The sequence below is a fragment of the Penicillium nucicola genome, assembly GCF_028828085.1.
Source record: "Penicillium nucicola strain IBT 29836 chromosome Unknown utg000003l, whole genome shotgun sequence".
Classification (NCBI taxonomy): Eukaryota; Fungi; Ascomycota; class Eurotiomycetes; order Eurotiales; family Aspergillaceae; genus Penicillium; species Penicillium nucicola.
The window spans coordinates 187,636-208,665 of NW_026643127.1; the positions used below are offsets into that span (position 1 = coordinate 187,636).

Here is a 21,030-nt window from a genome sequence, read left to right on the forward strand (position 1 = left end):
TCAAGGAAGTGCATAGCGAAGCCTCTCTCTCGCCTACAGGTCTCTGCTCCACATCGGACCCGGCCGATGGAGCCCAGCAGAGTCCAATTGTGCCTCGGGCCACGATAACATGAACCGCGTGTCATGCATATTTGTCGTCTATCACCTCTGATGTAACTCACTTTCTCCATCAGTTCGTCACAGTGACATCGGAATATCAGTCAAGTCGTTTGAGACTCGAATGTGGTCTGCACGCCAAGGCCTGAGTCAGCGTATTACACCCCGTGACAGCCAACCATTTCCTTCTGTGTCTGATAATCCCTTTGCTTTCCTGTAATGAATCCGATCCAAATTTCCACTTGCAGTTCCATTGGAAGATCTCAAATCATTCTATATCGGAAGTGCCGGCAGTCGGAACTACGGCCTTCACGTGGAAACTTGGAATGCCGGGCTGGAATCACTAAGCCGAATATGGGCATAGCCTATTCCAGGGGTCACATCTCTGGGCTAATTTGAGGGACATCAATCATGGAGCCCCTTGTCAGTCTCAGGCTGATGTCGATTAATCTAATTACTCCCCTTTCACGCTGAATTTACTGCATGATCGGATCTTTGGCCCATAGATGAAAAACGCAACGGGTACAGGGAAGAGCGCCGCGGTGAGACATCCCAACAAAGTCATGGCCCAAGGCACACCCAGATTTTTGAACTAATATCATGCAGTCAGCCTCGTGAAAAACTTGCCCGCGGAATACTCATACCATTGGCAAGGCAAATATCGGAAATCCAGCCCCTAGCCATGACCGAAAGAAGGAATTGGCTGCAATCGCCGAATTGGCATACATAGGATAAACATCAATAATATAGTTGAGTCCCTGTCGATCAGAGTTAGGGTTTCACGGGCCTCAGTATTCAATTGGCCTGATTTCAGACAAATCATCACAGGCAGAAGAAAGTGCATACCTGCAAGAAGATCAGCAACACCCCGGCCCCCAAAAAGCCTCCGGAGATGACTTGTGGAATCCAAGAGATGTGGGGATTCGATGTCCAAGCAAACCAAAACATTCCAATGGGCGCCAGGATACCCCCAATGATCATTGGGATTAACCGCTCCTCGGGATCGACTCGTCCGGTGCGGCGCATTATACTTCGATACCGTGTCAACGAAAAGGCCACGATGATTAGACACGCCACGGCGACGCCACAGATGATAGCCACGAAAGGCAAAGCCGCCACTCCCTGCTGCCAGCCGCGTTCATAATGAAACGAGATAGGATAGGCTTCAAAGCAGGTATACAAGAACCCATAGATGAAACCAACATACAGCGTGATCAAGAGAAGAATGGGCTCCAAGAACAGCATTTGGAAAGGCCGAAGGAGATAGCGAAGCGCAATATCTTGCGCACCAACAACGCTCTCCTCCGCCTTGGCATGAAAAGCCCAATTCTTGGTCTTGGTGCGCTGGCACTTGGCACGCTTTGTTAGCAAAGTCCCCTCGAATGTCTCCGGAATGCAAAGAAAGCCAATGGTGGAAAAGGCAAACGCCCAGATTGCGGTGATATACTCCGTCCAGCGCCACCCTAGGAGCCTTGTGATGAAACTACCAGTGATTGGACCAGCAACGGGACCGACGAAGGTGCTAGCGGCGAAGATGGCGATGGCAATTCCACGTTCTACTGGCTCAAACATGTCTGCCAAAATACCCGACACCTACCCCAGACGACGCTAGTGAGTAACAGTTTCTCGACGGGATCGCGAAAGAGGCAAGGCTCACAATGGCAAGAGGCGCACTGGCAAATACCCCGCCCAAAAAGCGACATATGAAGATTGTCTCGAGGTTTCGGGCTACTGCGATGGGGATCTGGAAGATTGCAAAGACAATCATGCCCAAGAACATCGGTCGCTTCCGCCCGTATAATTCGGAGAGTGGACCAAAGATTATTGGACCCAAGGCGAAGCCTAATACGAATAGGCTGGTTGCTAGGATCATCACCCCGTCTGAGACATGAAATTGTTTTGCTGTCACTGCGGTTGCTGTGCTGAATACTGATGAAGCGAAAGTCACGCATATTGTCATTAGTCCAAGGACGACGGTGATAAACCATTTCTTTGCGGGAGAAAAGTTGGTAGGTTTCTCCTATTAGTTCGTTAGTGATTGAAGCCAGGCCCGGGTAGTATATGCATGCATCCTTGTGGGGGGGGGGGATTTCACACCGGATCGTCAGGGCCATCCCACTCTACAAGTGTTGAGTCTTTCTCGTCGGGTCGATCTTTGTCTGAGAATGCTTCATTTGACTCCAAACCTGTGCTCGAGGCGTAACGATCTTCGTCAATCAGTGTTTTCAAGCTTGCCGAATCACGGGAGGGAATTCCGGTCTGCGTTACTTTGTCAGGCATTTTAACTATGTCTTCCACCAAGTATGGATCGTAATTGTGGAACTGATGCGGTCTTGAGATAGCCTGGCACACTGGGAATGCACCTTTGCGATGCTATCGAACAGGATGCAAATTAAGTACGAACGTGAACCCAGTGAGCCTGTGTTATGATCTATTGGACATGCATACTAATTCTCCCTTGTTAACCACTGATGACACGTAACGTCATGGCATCAAGGTTTGGGTGAGCTAACTTGGGTGCGATTGAGTCGACGAAATTGTTACGTGCGCTTCAAAAACCATGAAAACAGCCAATACTACCATGTCTTCATCTCAAAAAATATAGTTTGATATTTATTCACATACACAAGCTACAGGCCCAACTTCAACATTACTCATGAGAACAAGTGAAGCTGGAGCTATTGTTACTATCATGAATGGCCTTCCCAGAAACCCACAGCCCCATTCCACACTAAATTGAGAGTCAGCTAGAGTGACGCATTGTTGAGTCTCAAATAAACCCACCAAGCAAGCACCGATCCCAACGATAATCAAGTTGATACAGGTGAGCGTCATTTTCTTCCAGTTGGAACTGTATCGACCCCAATTAAGGAAAAGCCAGAAAATACCGCTTAGTCCGTCTAGGAAATACATTAGCTCGGTCGATGTCGGAACAAACTCAAACAGCCACATACAAGTAAACCAGCTGGCGAACAGCGAAGTCTGTAGAATGGAATTAACTGGGGAACCATAAAATGGCCAAAATTCAAGGACTTACAATCAAGCTTAGCAGCGTGTTGAATACTGGTATGGCCTCAGAAATGATCCAGGCAATCACCCATAGAACGACGGTAATCCCCACCCAGGATCCGATAGACAACACTGACTTCTTCTGCATCTGATTCGTGTCTCGGAAGATTCGTACATAGATATATTTGGCGGCAACGTGTCCGTTGATCACACCGGCAATCACAATCTGGGTACTGCGTTAGACGTTGTTTCAAGTCAGATTGGGGTAACATACCGTAGGAATAGCAACTCCAAATGCAACCTTGGCTGTCACAGAGCTTGTCGAGCTCAATGCTGGGGACTTGACACCTCTTCCGCCATAGATGTAAATAACAACGGCAGCAATTACGTACATGCTCGTGTCAATGACTTGGAGCAGATATAGAGTCTTAGCATAGTCAGTAGGAACCCGCATTTCGGATATAAAGCTGAAGAATGCGACATGACCGGCTATGAAATCATCAGTGAACGTTTATCCACTTGTGGAATATGGACACTTACCGTACGCAAACACAATGTTCGTCACGGCCAAGAATGCCTTGTTCAGAGGAACTGTCGTAATCGCGTCTACCTGACCATGTCCCGGACGCTGTATAGATATAGCAATCATGGTAACCAGCAAAGCAGTAATAATACTTATGAAAGCTGTCAAATCAAAGTCAATACTGAAAAGGATCGTGACCCAGGGTACCACATGCAAGCGCATGCCATCCACGAAACCTTGCGTAGAGTCCGAGGCAGTGCAAGTAGAACAGAAACTATCAAACCAACAATGCCAAAGACAATTGAGCAAGCGCCATTGTCTGTCACAGTGCTCATCATAGTGGTGAAAGTCAAGATGTGACTGCCCATGATGAAGATCAGGAAGAGGAGTTGGGCCGTTCCCAGAAACTCTCTGCCGAAGCGTGGCCAGCCAATTCTGCTAAACATTACTTCCCCAGCATCTGCCATGCTGTGAACCTTGATATATCGCAATTTGAACTGACCTATCACGTAGCCAGTGTATGTAGCCGTGATACCGAGTCCGACAATGAGGATCACCGAGCTAGATATAAATCAGAATGTGGTCCGTAATGGAAGAGAGTGACTGACGGCACCAGTCCCAAGACTGCAACGGCTGAAGGAAGCGATAGAATGCCGAGGGATATAGTTTCCGCAATCATGACTGTAAATCAATGATATCAGATACTTTTCGTGCGCCAGAGGAAAGAGTGCAGTTGACATACTCATGCTGCATTGCCACCAACGCATTGTTCGATACTGCGTGTCTCCCTCCTCGTCGTCTCCGAATGGATTCTCATCTTGAGATGGTCGGTGAGCCGACTTATGCTTTTCTTCATTATCTAATGCGTTATTCCACTCGTCATCGTCGGAATTTGATGTATCCTGGTTCCGCTGTGCCATTGTAGTGTGAAGTGATGCTAGTCGCGGGATTCACTGAATGAGACGAGGCAATTGAGATCGAGGCAGGAGGAGGCTAGGGCTATAGAGCACTGTGCAGCGGATCTGAAGAAATAGCTTTTGTCATAGTTGTCAAAGCTCATGTCAGGAAAATCCTTTCCGTTCATCAGTGGCAACTCAATGTCACGTTGGGAAGTAGCGGACTTGAAAACCGAGGGCGGCGTCTAAATCAAAGTCAAATTCGGACAACTGATCTGCTACTATGTGGAACAACTAAATCTGATCACTCTACTCAACCAACTGTTGAGATTTGTGGCATTGTAGAATGATCAGTGCCGTGGAAGAAGGGTATAACTTAAACTAGGAAACGTCCAAAGCACGTGGCAATTTTGGCGCAAGGCTCGATAAAGCTTCAAACGGGGGAGAAGGCTTTTGATGTAATGGATCAGGGATTCAATAGCTATGACGGATATTCAAGTATACCCTGAAGATTCCTCCACTCAAAATCCGGGGTATGTGGACATGATCCTCGTGGAATTTCAAACTCAGATCGAGATTTCACTTTGGATTTATAAGTTCACTAATTCTTTCCCGAGCCCGATTTTGAAACACATTAGTCCCTATTTACTTCAGCGTACTTCAGGTTATCGAATTATATTGTCATGGAGTCTCACGATGTACTATTCCGCAAGTTCAATGTATTGACTAACACTTTGGTATTTCAACCGATCGATTCATCCTGTGCACTTTTTCTAAAATACTTCAAATGACATATATCGAAGAACGCCGTTCTTTCAGCCACTATATCCGTATTCAATCCATTCACCAAATTCATTATCAATTATGGAACTGCCACACCTCGCATTACTCCTCATCCTTCCCTTTCCACGCTAACCATGCAATAACAATAAATCCTTTCAAGATGGCAGCAGTCCACAGCGCTCCCATCAGCCCCACCGAGCTATGAGCCCAGAGTCCACCTAAGATGACACCAAGCAAAAGGCATAATACGGCGCCTAGACGTCGCATTTCCTCCGCATGGCGAATAACCCTGGGAGAAAGAAAGTCCGGATGCGAGAACAAATCACAGTAGATGCTAGTAAGAACAACACTGGTTAAGCCATTAAATTGCAAGACGCGACTAGTGACGGCCTGCCCACTACTCTGGAAAGCGACCAAGGCAAGCGGAACAAGCACAAGCCAAGTCAAAGGCGCGTCGCGCGAAGGGCGATAAACGGTAACGAGGATAGCAGCAAGGGTGACACACAGCATCTGAGCAAGGAAAGAGGCACAGAGAACCCATCGCTGCCTGGCTGGGAACAGACGATGGAAGGCGGCGAAGCAAAGCGAGCCAAAACAGAAACCGGCTATGGAGACACCGGATTTGATCCAGCGATCGTCATCTGTGCCGACAAGACCGAGTCCAAAGTAAACAGTGTTGCCTGTTTGCATGCTCACGAATGAGCCCCATATAAACACTGCCGAGCTGTCCAACAGGCCGGTGATGATGTAGCAGAAAAGCAGTAGGAGGTCGCCATGGGCAGGATCGATTTCGCAACACAAGTACTTGAATAGGCTCTTTTGACCCGTAGGCCTGTGTCCTAGTAGAGGATCCCTTTCTTGAGACATGGTGGAAGTGAATAGCGGGAATTGCGACTCTTATGAATGCAAGGAGCTCCCAAGTCGAAATTTGACTCCGCAGAGAAAATAACTGCGTCATAGTTCTCCACTGTGGAGACAAGGTTAGTATATCGACGAAACAGAGACCAGAAGACAAGCAAAGAAGAGGAGAAGAGGAGAAGAAGGAGAAGAAAGGAAAGGATTAAGCTTTGGCAGTTGGAGATGTCGGAGTCGGCGGAAGTGCGGAGAGACATTTAAGCTGCCAGTCACGTTGGTCTCAACCTTGCAACTCTCATCTTCCCTGCATTTGCCCATCATGTTAGGAATGACTCTTTTTTTGTTTGTGCTGGGCGTCTCAGCTATTCCAGCTCCCGATTATGGACTGCAGCAGCTGCTCCAGATCCGACCGGGTCATCCAGATCTCTACAGCGAGTCTATCGGTCATCCCCCCTTCTCACCAGGTCATCGCGATCCCTATGACCACAAAGTCGACTCGGTTGGAGATGACAGACAGCCACTTCCCTTTCGAAATGGAGATGGTACCACCGTGATGGGACCGCGAAACAGGGATCGTGAGCGTCAAAATCCAGATTTAATCCGCCCGCCAAGTACAGACCGAGGCAGCATTTCCAATATGAGATGGAGCTTCGCCGATTCTCATATTCGGATTGAGGTATGGTTATATCCAAGTGAGATCACCAGTAAAATGGATATGCTAATGGCAATATAGGAGGGCGGATGGACTCGACAAACTACTATCCGTGAACTCCCCACAAGCCGTGAACTGGCTGGGGTCAACATGCGGCTAGATGAAGGAGTCATCCGCGAACTACACTGGCACACCGAGGCCGAGTGGGCTTACGTGCTGGCGGGAAAAGTCCGGGTGACTGCGCTCGACACAGAAGGCGGCAGTTTCATGGATGATCTCGAAGCAGGCGATCTTTGGTATTTCCCTGCAGGACATCCTCACTCGCTTCAGGGTCTAGGACCTAACGGCACCGAATTTCTCTTGATCTTCGATGATGGCCATTTCTCAGAGGAATCTACATTCCTTTTGACGGACTGGATGGGTGAGCAAGCTACCGATCAACAGTGTAATATTGACTAAACTATGGTCCAGCCCATACCCCCAAAGCCGTTCTCGCCGAGAACTTCCGTGTCAAGCCCCAGCAGTTCGACAATATCCCAACATCCGAAAAGTACATTTTCCAAGGATCAAAGCCAGGCAGCATTGAGGAAGAAAAACCACGCGGGTTCAAAAAGTCCAAGATCAACTTTACTCATCACATGCATGCGCAAACTCCCATTGAGGGTACAGGTGGTCTTGTTCGCATCACAGATTCAACCAACTTCCCCATCTCAAAGACCGTGGCAGCAGCCCACTTGGAAGTGGCGCCTGGCGCTCTACGCGAAATGCACTGGCACCCCAACGCTGACGAATGGACATACTTCAAAAAGGGCCGCGCCCGTGTTACGATCTTCGCTTCCGAGGGAAAGGCCCGAACATTCAACTACATGGCTGGCGATGTGGGCATTGTGCCGCGAAACATGGGACATTTCGTTGAAAACCTGAGTGACGATGAACCACTTGAACTTTTGGAGATTTTCCGCACGGATAAATTCCAGGACTTTTCTCTGTTCCAGTGGATGGGAGAAACCCCTCAGAGGCAAGTTGCGGAGACGATCTTCGGAGATGACTCTAAAGCTGCAGAGCAATTCTCGAAGAATATTGAGGGGGCTGAGAAAGATCCTATTCGGAATACCATCTAGAACTTGATGTGGATACGGGGTCAAGTTCTGTTTCTTGTGAAAGGGATTCAGGATTTAGGTTTCCAAGTTTTCTGTTGATATATGGCTTCACGAGACTTTCTGGCCACGCAGTTGTGTGGTCTATTCGATGTAATAGCTTAAACAGGGAAACAAAAAAGTTACATCCTATTTATAATCCTCCTAGAAATTTGCGACTATAGCTAAGTTATAGACCACGAGCTTTCCATTTTGTTCACAGTCCCTTGATTCTTGACACAGATGATGGGAGCTTTGGAGTTTGGAGATTTCAGAGATGTCAGAAGTGTATAGAAATATCATGGTCATAAATATGGGCTCTAGTTTGTACGCCATGTTAAATTTTATCCCCACGACTCATCCAGGTTTTCTTCTACGATCTATTTCGCCGGCCCGAGCCTGCTTATCTCGTCTTCGTGAGCCAGTGTGGTAATAGCCAGGCAATTAGCGAACCTGTAGCTGTACAGTGTTTTGTCAAAACACGAAAAGTGTGAAAAAAGAGGTCCCATTCCACTTGAAAATGAGAATCTACATTTGAAGAGCCGTTCGGGCTACGGTGACATTCAGACAGCTCGTTTGTTATAATTTCTCTTTGATTTCTCTTGCTAACTCAGACAGAGCTGCTATTCTTGAAAAGAGCCCCAAAAGTCCCAAAGAAACGTGGGGAAATCATGGGAATCTTCATTCTCGGACTCCAGCTACCACTCTAGCATTAGGTTGACCTGCTGGAAGAAGCTACCATACCTACAGGTCGTATCTATACTAAACATGCTGGAGTCATGAAAGTACCCAGAAATAGCTCAATCCTAGCATAATCGTCTAGACTCCCAATCAAAGCGACGTGTTGATCGGGCCGTACTAGGACAATACATCCCTCAGGCCCGATTCCGTATTGACGATATGCCTCACCTCGCCTTTCAGAATAAAGTTCCTCATCAGCGAACACGCGCCAGTAGTCATACCCCAAACCTTCATCGAATGGTCTGAATATTTCTGGCAATTCCATCAAGTTCACGCTTCTCCGAGGTGCACAATGAATCAGGTTTGTTGAGACTCTACCGACGCAGTCAAAGTCTTGTCGATTCGGTCTGTAAACCAAAGAGCCATGTCGAGCTAGCTCCGATGCGAGTCTTTTGACGCGAATCATCTGAATGCCATCTGAAATGTCACCACCAAAAACCATCAGATACCACTCTCCAGTGCTGCGAAGAATCTTCTGTAAAGACCACGGTCTGGAATCGCACTGGAATAAGACCTGAGTGTCGGGAAGTCTAGCACCAACCGCCAAACTTCCAGCGAGCTCAATTCTACTATGGGGAAGCAAAGGACAAGCTAATCTGCGATCTGTCGATTCCAATGCTCGTGTGACGAGGCAGCTTGGTTTATAGATCACAGTGATTCCCGATGCAGACCCGTTTTCTTCCTTAAGGGCATCCTTCATCTTTTGGTTCATTGACGAGCTGCTCGTTAAATCGGGGGCTGACATTTTTGGGAAGACCCCTTGGACCATCCTCTTGTCGAACTCGATCAGGCGCATTGCTGTCTGAAGGCGCTCGGATTGATACGTGCGCAGAATATTAGGATTTGCCCTTCCTTTGATGACGGACGCTAGTTTCCAGCCGAGATTATACGTGTCCTGAATGCTCACGTTCATGCCTTGGCCCGCTTTTGGTGAGTGCGTATGTATGGCATCACCAGCTAAGAAGATTCGATTGTACATTGACAACTTTGTGCATGCTCTCTGTCCAACCTAAGCCAATAGTCAGTGTCAGATGGTTCCTGAGATCACTGCGCTTTTTGTATGTGGGTATACGCACCGAATAGACGGTGGACCACTCAATGTTTGAGGTCTTGAAGCTATGAGGCCTCAGAATCTTCTTGACAATGGCGACGAGCAACGCAGGATCCATTTTTTCTTTGAGAACCGCGGCCACTTCATGTGACAATTCAATATAGCATCGCACTAGCTTCCGTTCCCGTGGGATGATCATCAACTGGCCAGCATCGGACTTGACAATGCATCGCTTGCGGATATCAGCTAAAGGTCTTCAGGTCAGTATCAATTCTCTTCTATCGGTCCGTGAGAAAAGCCTCGAAGCTTACGAAAGTCCGTGAGTGGAATCAAGTCAATAACTCCCCATTTTTCGCCAATTTGATCACCTACAAGCTTGAGTCCAAGTGAATTTCGAACCCAGCTGTGTGCTCCATCGCATCCAATCATATATTTCGCATTGATTGTACAGGAATTGTGCTGGGCCTTTCGTTAAAAATAAAGCAATATATAGGTCAATAGGTACCTATATGAATATTGATTCGTTAAATTTGACATACCTCACTTTCAGATGTTCTAGTTTCAACCACCAGTTGGATAGGGTGATCCGTTCCTTCGTTGATGGTCAAATCGACCGGATGTGTTTTCCACTTGATTTCAACAGAGTTCGAGCCTTCAATAAAATCTATGAAGCTCTCTTCGATCTGGCCTTGGCCCAATGTTGCTTCTTGAAATTTGGAGAGGCCTGGGGTACAGTTATACATAAGATCTGTCCGCTGAATTCCAATGGATTCGTAGTCATTCTTTTCCTGTAAAGTCAGCGAAGGCTCCATCAACAAGTATAAAATTCAATATTCCAGCCCGGGAATAAGCTGGAAAATGCAACCACGAAGGAAACACTAGATCTAGTGCTCACCCATATAGACAGGTCGACCGTGCGGTTAGCACTTCTCCATATCCTATCCCCCAGTCCAAAACTGTCGAGTATCTCGAATGTTCGGCTTTCGATACCGTCTGCATGTCCACGTTGAGTTTGGCATGGCGATTTATCAATGATCACCGCCTTGATTCCTGCTTTTGCCATCCATGTCCCGGCCATGAGCCTACAATAGACAATTAGTTAAGTGTTGATAAGTTTTGATCACGATGCATACCCTGAAGGACCAGCACCGACAATCAGAACATCAACGCTTGGTGTTTCCTTTGCCATGTCGAAAGAGGGCTTTGTTTCCAATGTGTAAGGTTCAAGTCTGGTTGAGTTATTTAATGACTTCCAACGATATTGTGAGTAGATATACATCATTTTGTAAGTAAGTGGATTTCCTAACCCCCACTGTTTTGTCATGATCTGCAAGATTCTTGATTTGGCCTTTCAATCTGCAGACAGGGACATGATCCAAATCCGGGCATAGGCACTCAACAACCCCTTGCGCATGATGATGAAAACATTGTGGCATATGAGATTGACTCGTACGACAAGCCCAATCGGGCATGTGTACATAGGTATCCACTAGACTCCGTCGTGATTGCCTCAGCTGAGCGAGGAAGCCTACATAAGAAGTGACAGACAGGTGTTGTTATTCAATGAAAGAAACAATCAAGGCTCCATCTAAATCTTTCAACTCAATTTCAAGTCATAGCTGTCTAGCAAAAAATCAGTAAAAATGATGAGACACCTCGAAAAAGTTCATCAGGCCTTTAGCCTTCTCGAGAATGCAAAGGAAACCGACGCCATATCATTGAGTGGCGATCGAAAGTCGCTGGAACTTGCGCATCTTGTTGCGGTGGCCAGGTACGATGGCCTTTCTTCTACCTTTATGAAAATTGACCTTGCGTGTCTAACATATTCTGGCTAGGTCTTCTGTAACTGTCTCCTTGTCCACGACTAGTGCAATTGAGAAACGTGTGCAGGAAAGCATTGACACACTCAATGCCCATCTCAACAACGGGGAAGATATCTATGGTAAGCAGATACCTCAGGAGGTGCATTGGATGTGTACTTACTATCAACAATCATAGGAGTCAATACTGGATGTGGCGGTAATGCCAACTCGCGAACAGGAAAAGTCGAACTGCTTCAAAAAGGCTTTCTGCAACATCATCAGAGTGGTATCCTACCAGGTCTTCCAAATGGTTACAACAAAGCCTATGCTCTGCCGGAGGATGTGACACGAGGTGCAATTCTACTGCGCTGTAACTCACTAATACGGGGACATTCGGCCGTGGGCATGGACAAGATCCAGCTGCTGATTCAAGCAATGAACAAGGGAATTACGCCTATCATTCCCTTGAGAGGTAGCATTTCGGCATCTGGTGACCTTGGTCCACTTTCATATGTTGGTGGCCTACTTGAAGGAAATCCAGGAATCTTTGTGCAGGTCAAGCCCAAAAAGAGTGAGAATCATGTAACAGTGATGTCGGCTGCAGACGCATTGCGCCAGGCGAGCCTTTCACCTGTGACAATGAGGGCTAAGGAAGCCCTTGGATTAATCAATGGAACTGCCCCGAGCGCCGCTGCCGCCGCACTGGTGCTACATGACGCCCATATCCTTGCTCTTCTCGCGCAGTTGCTGACTGCCATGACCACGGAGGCCCTCCTCGGGTCAGTGGACAACTACCATGACTTCATTTCCCAATGTCGACCACACCCAGGACAGATCGAAGTGGCTGATAATATCCGCTCATTTCTCATTGGGTCTCACCTCAGCATCGAAATGAACATCAAACAGCAAGGCCTGGTACAAGATCGGTATGCATTGCGTACTGCACCTCAATGGATTGGTCCTGTGCTTGAAGATCTTATGCTTGCAGACGACCAAGTGACCACTGAGTTGAACTCGTCCACCGACAATCCTCTCATTGATGTAGCAGGAGACCGTTTCCACCATGGTGGCAACTTTCAGGCTGCATCTGTCACGACTGCGATGGAAAAGACCAAGACTGCAATCGTCATGCTTGGTCGACTGATAGCCTCACAATGTCAAGAGCTCGTGAATCCAGCCATCAACAAGGGTTTGCCACCTAATCTTTGTTTTGATGATCCTAGCCTCTCATTTACATGCAAGGGGACTGATGTCAACATGTCGGCCTATCTTTCAGAGCTGGCATACCTTGGAAACTCGGTTGTTAGCCATGTACAGGTTGCCGAGATGAACAATCAGTCTGTTAACTCGCTAGCCCTTGTTACAGCTCGATATACAGCCGAATCAGTTGATATTCTCACGATGATGTGCGCAGTACATCTTTATTCTCTTTGCCAAGCACTTGATCTACGCGCTTTGGATGAAGATTTCTTTGACACAACTAAGTCAAGGTTGGCTGTACTTCACAGAGAGATCTGGTATTCTTGCCACGGAGCTATGGTGTTCACTGATTTGTGGACGGAGATCACAGAAGCCTGGCATACGTACAATGAATCCGAAGTCGAGACTCGGTGTAAACAGGTGGCAAGAGATTCCGCACATGCAATTTTCGATCACTTCACTCGCGGTGATATAGACCCATCTTCCTATGCATTGATTCCGAAATGGACAACTGCTGTTACATTGACGCTAATCGAGGATCATCAACGAACACGCAAACAATTCTTGGCCCAACAATCTACTCCGAAATACTTGGCACCTGCAACGAGGGAGATCTATCAATGGATACGTCATGTTCTTCAGGTTCCGCTCCATCGTGGGCTGGTTGACCACCCAGGTTCCTTGGGGGGTAATCTTGATGACGATGGAAGACAGAAGGAGACCATTGGAACAAACGTCACAAAGATCTACATGGCCATTCGTGACGGTCAGGTCACCACTCCGCTCTTCAAGGTAATCCAAAAGCTATACTAGATGGTACCATAGATCTCACACATGCTATCGTGTTTTGCTATAGGTAATACTATTTAAGTTTCGGTTTTTTACAAGAAAGGGAGTGGGACTCTAAGATCAGAACACCCTAACACAGGCTTCCGTTAAGATTGTAGTTACTGTAGCGGTGTGCGTCACACAACATATCTGACCAGTGCCTCAGACATGAAGATCCTCGATGAAGGATGAAGCCAGGTTGCGACTGTAGGAAGAGAAAAACATGCAGCTATGTCATTCATTTCTTGATTCTTGATTCTTGATTCTTGATTTTTTATTCATGATCAATGATCATGCTCCTTGATATATCATCATATCATGTACAGTAGGCCTGATCTGCCCGTCGTTTCTTTCCTGGCCTTTTGTTTGGGTTTTGTTGGCATCTGTCGACCTGACCAGACTGTAAGCTCCCAAGGCCATGGGGCATTCGTCAGCTTAGTCAGGAGTGTCGTCGCGCTTATCGCGGCGACCGTGCTCAAAAAAAGACTTCATCTTCTTCCTCGCCCCTACGTCCGGACGTACGTAGGCCTTACAGACTGACATCACATTGTCCCCATTTCATTACCTGATTTAATCTATTCATTGAATTCATGCAATTTCTTAACTCAAGGAAATTGCACTACATTGAAATAACTCATGAGCGTCGACCACAGGATTGTCGTGTCTACGCCACAATTCATTGGCCCGCCGGAAATCTGCAGATGCATGGTCCGATACGTGAAAGCCGTTTAAATCAACCGAGCTAATTGACTGCCACTATTCTGCCAATTTTGGGGTACAGAGCATAAATTCCGGATATATGCACTGCATCGGGGTTCTCATATTCGTTGAAATACGGGGTTTAAAATTTCTTCAGATATGCAGTATGCATCAACTTAGGCCTATCAGCGTGATTGGGACTTGAGGAATACCCATGTGCTTCGCCAAAAACGTAATTGATAGACATTTTGTTGTGTCACTTTCAATTGATCGCTTCTGTGAAACTCGCTCCTAGGTCGTACGTTGGGCCATCCTTGCATTTGCATTGCATAACTCCATATGCAAATGAAGTCTTGAAGTCTCGAACATCGAAGCCAGGCTACGTGTTTAGGATTGATCATACGTTGAATTTGAAATACATACCACCACAGCACATGATGCGAGATGATGGAACACCTTCCACTGAACTTGACTTACAAGCCATACTTCAGAGTCTCTCGCCCGTACGGCATCCTATTCAATCTCTCTGGCAGCCCCTGGAGGTTCAATCGTTAAATCGCCGCTGTACACTATCACCGTGATAAAAATCAATACACCCGAAACAAATACCTTGAAAGAAATAATCATGACCAAAGATCAGAAAGCTTTCTATAAACCCGAAGAGGCCATATATGTGCGTTCCATATTTCCTTTTCTCCAATGCCGCACTTTCTTTCTAACAGCTGGACAGCATAACGATGGCCGAGAAGAGCGACTGCTGCAATTTATCCGCGCTCATCCTGGATATAACGAGATGCAAGGAAATGCCACTCGAATTCTAGATGCAATCGACGAGTACGGTCGTACAACTGACTTCTTGATGAACGTCGGTTCCGAGAAAGGGAAAGTTGTGGCCCAAGAGTTGATCCCCAAATTGCAGCCTGATCTCATGGTTGAGCTAGGAGGATATGTTGGCTACTCTGCGTTGCTTTTTGGGGCTGCCTTGCAGAAAGCCGGTGGTAGGAAGTACATGAGCTTTGAGGCAAGTGCCAAGTTCGCTGCCATATCCAGTGCACTTATTGAGTTGGCTGGATTGGATGACATCGTGGAAGTCCGTGTCGGTCCTTGCCGGGACTCTATTCGGCAACTGCGACAAGAATACTCTACTGGTGTTGTTGATGTTTTCTTCATTGACCATGCCAAACTGGAGTACGCCAATGACCTGAAGCTTTGCGAAGAATTGGGTCTCGTTGGGCCAGGCACAACTGTCATTGCTGACGATACGAACTCACCCAACATTCATGACTACCTGAAATATGTTCAGTCATCTACAAGTGAGAAAGTGACCAAGATAGAAGTGGAGAAAGAGTCAGTTGATACCAAGGGAGCTGCCGACAAGTCTTTTGGAGATCCCTATCTGGTGTATGAAAGCTCACCCATCAACGGCGTTGGTCCTACAGGAGAACCTGTAAGTAGCTTCATCGTTACTCCACTACAATCATGCTTACACGTAGTAGGATGGATTGGAGGTTTCTACCTGTGTGCGCATTGAATCTCACTGAGACAACTGGTTAGACTTTGAGGCCTACATAATAGCCTAGGAAGAGGTTGAATGAGATATGGTAATTTTTCCTTGACCTTGTTGAAAAAAGTGATGCAAAAAGTAGACACTAAATAACGAACTTAATTCGCGGCTTTATCACAACCCATTTTGGTCGACAACATAGTAAAGGCAAGCTTAAGAAGAATTCAATGGTCTAAATCATAGTATTCCAACATTATCCCAGGCTATTGAATCCGATATAAACGGTTCCAGTGCCCAGGCGTGAGCTAGATAATCCGGCTTTGATTTGGTATGGATCTAATCTCTGCCAGTAGCTTGATTTGGAAGCTCCCGCTGTTCATCATCTTTATTTTAAGTTGATAAAATGCGCTTGCCTCAGGTCTGACCGTTCCTGTAATGCTTTATGTCCCATGTGAGACCTTTGCATTCCAAATGCCTGACGCGGGGATCGTCAAGTCTTTCCTTTGTATCACCAACACCTCACCATATCCTTCATCGCATTCCAAAAATGGGGCCTGCCTTACATTTTCACGCAGGAGTCTCTAAAGAGGCTTTGCCACCCGAAGGAATGACAACAGGGCTTTCGTACCACTTCTGGTAAACCCGCTCTGTGTCCGTTCATTCAAGCCAATTTAAACATATCTTCAAATCTGCATTTTTCATTTTGCAAATTCACAGATAATAAACACCTTTTTTTGTCACCAAAGTCAACCTCTATTCATCATGTCTACTCAGTGTCAGACCGTCGCTGTTTTCGGAGCCAACGGTCAAATTGGAAGACAACTGTTGAGAGCAATGAACAAGTCTAAAGAAGGACAATTGAAAGTTCTTGCTTTTGTTTCTCCAACCTCTGATTTTCAAGTCAGTGACTTTGACGAGGCGAGCATCATCGAAAAGAGAGTAGATCTCAAAAACATCACTAGCGATCATCTCGCCAAGATTTTGGCTAGTCATGATGTGAATATTGTTGTCAGCACTCTTGGAAATGAAGTGATCAGTAAACAAGGAGTTATTCAAGACGCCGCTGCAATAGCTGGAGTTCGACGATTCTTCCCAAGCGAATTCGGGATGCACCAAATTCCCTGGTTTGAGAACAAAGGAGGATATTTGCATCCGGTATATAATTTCCGCCCCACTTTAGTCTTTTTTTCTCCTCTAACGCTTTGATCAGATCTGGGACGGAAAAATGAGATGCTTTGAAAATGCTACTAAGCATCCCGCAATCCAAAATGGCCAGATGACCTACACCGTTATTGGATGTGGGGAGCTCTATGATCTCCAAGAAGAACAGATTCTGTGTCCATGGTTTGAAAGGGATGAATCAATCAAGCAGAATGGGTATGAAATTCAGTGCGTGGGGGATCCAGAAGCAAAAATGGACTACTCCAGTTGCGCAGATGTGGCCAAGTACCTCGTGGCATGCATCCACCATCCCGAGAAATCTGAGAACAGGATTTTGGGATTTCGAAGTGATTACATTTCCTTTCAAGAAGTCGCCGAGCTTCTGCGGTATCATTCAGGAAAGCAGACTCGAATCAACCTGACTTCTGTGGACCAGGCCAGAAAAATACTTGATAATCCATCATCCGCACCGAAGAGGTTTCAGAGAGGCAGTAACTTTCCGGTTGACTTTTGGATTTTGTTGCGATATGTGCAAGGTCAAGGCAGGTTTTGGAGGCCCCCCGGTCTGCTGCACAATGACCTTTTTCCTGAAATTATTCCAACTTCGGTTAACGAATATTTTCAGAGGTTGTATGCGAAATGAGTCTAGCGACTGACACTCTACATGGAGGTTCAAAGGTCAAAATTGCGCTTGTGTTGGACTGAGAATCTAAAACTGTCATTAGTAACCTGATACATAGATGGTAACGAAATGAAATGTATGGAGATCTCAAAACAGAATTCTGTGCATTCAAAGCTATCTAAGTACATGCTGCTTTCTCTAACACAGTCTTGTATCGCACAGATCCTTCTTTCAATGCTTGGAAAGCAGTTTTGACACCATTTTGGTCCAAGGAATGGCATTCAACTAGGGGGTTGACGTGATTCGAAGCGCAAAATTGCAACATTTTGAAAAGACTTTCTGTCGACGCCGTCAAGGATCCTTGTATCCCGATTCCATTGTCTATCATAGCCAGTAAGGGAACTGGAACAGAATCAAGACTGACTGTCAATGGATAGATAGTACCGCGTGTAGCCACCAGCTTCATGAGCATAGTAAAGTCTTCTGCTACACTACTGCATAATAGTAAATGGTCCACAGGTTCGAATATCCCAGGTAAGACACCTGCAGGATCATTCATGGGCCGTGCTTTCGCCGCAGTATGCTTAGGAATCAAATAGAACTCTTTAGACCCAAATGACATGCAGTCATCTCGCTTGGAGTTTGAGCGCGAAAAGACCACAGTGTGGTACCCCAAAGCTGCGGATAACTTGACTGCGAGGTGACCCATCCCACCAACCCCTATGATACCCACACGCTGTCCGCGCCGAATACCGTAACGGGTCAAGACTGTCCAAGCAGTAGCTCCACCGCACATGAGTGCCGCGGCATTAGTAGAGCTACACGCTTGCGGGATGGAAATGAGAGCCTTTGCGTCCCAGACCGCTTGCTTCCCAAGGCAGCCTTGCTCGGGTGCACTGGCGCCATAACGTTGTCTGTTAGCGCAGTATTGGTTCCAACCTAGACAAGCAGGTCAATTGCCGAATTGTTTAGGCTTCAAATGATGCATGGACAAGTACCGGAAACACAATCTTTACATTCTCCACACACATTCTGGATATAACCAGCGCCAACACGGTCGCCAATGTTAACTGATGTCACCCCGCCGCCTTTCTCTCTGACAACGCCCACACCCTCATGACCAAGCACTTGAGATGATCTCAAGAAGAGATCATCTGTTCCACATATACTGACGTGGGTTATATCGAGAAGCACATCGTTTGAGCCCAATGTTCTTTTGATTTCATCCTGAATTATCTTGCCATCACCTGATCCACGAAAGACGTGTAGTGTGTGATCCATTTTGAAATTAAGTTGCAGGTCTTGTGTTGATAGTTCTTGGTTCGTAGTATGTCTTGAAGATGGCAAATTCGCAAGTCCAAAGTACATCCGTATTTTATAGCCACCACTGGTGTGCGTAACCCGATCAAGGCTAGTTACGGCCTGACGCACTATTGTCCCAATATTCACAAGTAGTTCTGAGTACATTTATGTAGCTAGATGCTACATTGTGTAGCACAGCATAACTTCTCTGTGTGCTTCTGCGTGTGACGCTCGCCAGCAGTGACAGGAGACGATCAGCCTACTAACAAGGAACACTCTATCCCGAACATAAACTTTGACGATTACCTCATAGTTCTTCCCTACTAGATATTCCAAATATAAAGGAAAAGCTCAGCCAATCCTAGTGACCACGGAACATCCCTTGTTCTATTGGTGATAGCTGTAAAATCCTGCTTTTTCTAACCTGTTTGACGTGATCAACCCTACAGTTGAAGAACAAGGAGTGTCATCTCGCCCCTCACATGTTATATCGTGCTTTATCTTTCACCGGATTCATGGCCACAGAAAATATGGAACGTGTCACCGACTTGAGTGACAGTCGAGTAGGTAGCCGGATTTTGCTCAACTATATTCAGGCTACGGCTTCGCAATTTCCTAACAAGACAGCCGTTTATCAACTCTTTGCGTCAGAAAATGCGGAGCCCAATTCACAAAACATTGTTCTTTCTTATCATGATCTGATCGTTATCGTGAACAATTTGTGCTGGCAATTGGACAATATTCGTTCGGTCGTCTTCGCGTATGACATGCGATCTCAAAATAAAACCTTGGCTCTAATACTTTCGTCACTGACCTAGGCCTAAGTGAATTGAGGCATATTTTAGTATCTCTTTTGGCCAGAAAGATGAAAAAAATAGTTGCGTAATTAGAATTTTCTTTACTCCAATAGATACCTCGATACTTATGTTTGAAATAGGTGCTTCTGATTTCGCTTCGGCTTAGCAGTTCCATAATTGAGAATTTTCTAAAGCAATGTCGGGTCGGAGGTCTGCTCTTGATTCTACGTTTGCTTCTACGGCGGATGATATATTCAAAACAAGCAGTTTTCAGGCTATCCAGATCCAGGACTTAATGGAAATTCTTCGTGGGCCCAAGCAAGCGAAGGGATATCCCTACAATGGGTCATGGACTACGCTTCATTCCACCTCGGCAGTGGTGAGACCTTCAAAAGAAGAAAATGCTAACCAGAATGATAACCTGACTTGAACGAGATTCTACATACGTCAGGCTCAACCGGAATGCCAAAGCTCGTTCCAGTCAGTCATTCCTCCTTGGCTACATCCGACGCACAGCGTTTGATATCCCAACAAGACCCGAAGAGCAGGAAATGTCAGTTCGCGATGCTTTCAGATACCAGAGCAGTCTATGTCGAATTTCCCTTGTTTTACATTGCAGAGTTTACCCTTAGCTGCTATCTTCTGTTCTCTGGAATCACACTAATGCTCGGATATCCACGCCGACCACCTAGTAGCTTAACACTTCGGGCTGCAATTAGGAACCCTCATCTTGACGGAGCTCTTCTACCACCCTCAATTATTGAAGATTTATCTGAAGATTCGGAGCTGATGAAGTCCATATCCAAGCTCAAGTGGATATTCACCGTGGGAGGTAAGCTCTGTTTGTGATATGAATAGACAAAGGGCAACTGACAATGATCTGTCCATAGGTTCCACCAGTCAAATAAAGGGCGAAAAGGATTGTCACCAAAACACGAGTCTTCAATGCAATACATTTTACCGAATGTGGATCCTTGATTCAGTACCCGATGAGCTCTTTACATTGGAATTACTTCCATTTTCATCCCTTCAATGGCATTCATCAGCAACCAAGAGACCCTGAAATCCATGGGAACAAAACTGAATTCGAGAGGTTCATTCGTCGTGACAGCACCTTTGGGCCTTACCAGAGCGTGTTTCACAACTGTCTCGATCTAAATGAGTGGCACACGAAGGATATCTTCAGGAAGCATCCGACTGAACCAGAACTATGGGAATATGATTACAGAATTGACGATATCGTTGTATTCTCCACTGGTTAAAGTATAAATCCACTCTCTATTGTGAGTCGGCTTGAAAATATCGCTGGTATTAAAGCAGCTCTCGTGGTTGGAAATAAGCAACGCTACCCGAGCCTCTTACTCGAGATAGAA

At 46.3% G+C, this 21,030-nt stretch overlaps 9 protein-coding genes across 9 annotated transcripts; 4 read left to right on the forward strand and 5 right to left on the reverse strand.

The window, feature by feature from the left end:
* Nucleotides 1–550: 550 nt before the first annotated feature.
* N7511_003642 (MFS transporter) lies at nt 551–2,376 on the reverse strand (the record flags this gene model as incomplete). Its single annotated transcript, XM_057126067.1, has 5 exons — nt 551–688; nt 741–854; nt 943–1,689; nt 1,754–2,116; nt 2,194–2,376. 5 exons carry the CDS (start codon nt 2,374–2,376, stop codon nt 551–553), a joined length of 1,545 nt encoding a protein of 514 aa, XP_056984957.1.
* A 611-nt stretch (nt 2,377–2,987) lies between these two features.
* Nucleotides 2,988–4,548, reverse strand: N7511_003643 (uncharacterized protein; the record flags this gene model as incomplete). Its single annotated transcript, XM_057126068.1, has 7 exons — nt 2,988–2,996; nt 3,134–3,331; nt 3,380–3,594; nt 3,646–3,733; nt 3,916–4,189; nt 4,237–4,309; nt 4,371–4,548. The coding sequence occupies 7 exons, from the start codon at nt 4,546–4,548 to the stop codon at nt 2,988–2,990; spliced, it is 1,035 nt and encodes a 344-aa protein (XP_056984958.1).
* Nucleotides 4,549–5,409: 861 nt separating this feature from the next.
* Nucleotides 5,410–6,174, reverse strand: N7511_003644 (YoaK family protein; the record flags this gene model as incomplete). The annotated part of the gene is made up of 1 exon (XM_057126069.1): nt 5,410–6,174. The coding sequence occupies one exon, from the start codon at nt 6,172–6,174 to the stop codon at nt 5,410–5,412; it is 765 nt and encodes a 254-aa protein (XP_056984959.1).
* A 307-nt stretch (nt 6,175–6,481) lies between these two features.
* On the forward strand, nt 6,482–7,935 carry N7511_003645 (uncharacterized protein; the record flags this gene model as incomplete). The annotated part of the gene is made up of 3 exons (XM_057126070.1): nt 6,482–6,838; nt 6,896–7,235; nt 7,286–7,935. The coding sequence occupies 3 exons, from the start codon at nt 6,482–6,484 to the stop codon at nt 7,933–7,935; spliced, it is 1,347 nt and encodes a 448-aa protein (XP_056984960.1).
* Nucleotides 7,936–8,707: 772 nt separating this feature from the next.
* On the reverse strand, nt 8,708–10,931 carry N7511_003646 (putative FAD monooxygenase; the record flags this gene model as incomplete). Its single annotated transcript, XM_057126071.1, has 6 exons — nt 8,708–9,700; nt 9,768–9,988; nt 10,054–10,207; nt 10,282–10,530; nt 10,638–10,824; nt 10,876–10,931. 6 exons carry the CDS (start codon nt 10,929–10,931, stop codon nt 8,708–8,710), a joined length of 1,860 nt encoding a protein of 619 aa, XP_056984961.1.
* A 454-nt stretch (nt 10,932–11,385) lies between these two features.
* Nucleotides 11,386–13,557, forward strand: N7511_003647 (aromatic amino acid ammonia-lyase; the record flags this gene model as incomplete). The annotated part of the gene is made up of 3 exons (XM_057126072.1): nt 11,386–11,513; nt 11,578–11,684; nt 11,741–13,557. 3 exons carry the CDS (start codon nt 11,386–11,388, stop codon nt 13,555–13,557), a joined length of 2,052 nt encoding a protein of 683 aa, XP_056984962.1.
* A 1,339-nt stretch (nt 13,558–14,896) lies between these two features.
* On the forward strand, nt 14,897–15,812 carry N7511_003648 (O-methyltransferase; the record flags this gene model as incomplete). Its single annotated transcript, XM_057126073.1, has 3 exons — nt 14,897–14,944; nt 15,002–15,718; nt 15,768–15,812. 3 exons carry the CDS (start codon nt 14,897–14,899, stop codon nt 15,810–15,812), a joined length of 810 nt encoding a protein of 269 aa, XP_056984963.1.
* Nucleotides 15,813–16,537: 725 nt separating this feature from the next.
* Nucleotides 16,538–17,358, forward strand: N7511_003649 (NAD(P)-binding protein; the record flags this gene model as incomplete). Its single annotated transcript, XM_057126074.1, is given in 3 exon segments — nt 16,538–16,930; nt 16,986–17,152; nt 17,166–17,358. The coding sequence occupies 3 exon segments, from the start codon at nt 16,538–16,540 to the stop codon at nt 17,356–17,358; spliced, it is 753 nt and encodes a 250-aa protein (XP_056984964.1).
* Nucleotides 17,359–17,745: 387 nt separating this feature from the next.
* N7511_003650 (alcohol dehydrogenase) lies at nt 17,746–18,839 on the reverse strand (the record flags this gene model as incomplete). The annotated part of the gene is made up of 2 exons (XM_057126075.1): nt 17,746–18,497; nt 18,557–18,839. Coding segments are annotated over 2 exons (1,035 nt in total), but the record flags the coding sequence as incomplete, so codon positions are not given.
* Nucleotides 18,840–21,030: the final 2,191 nt, after the last annotated feature.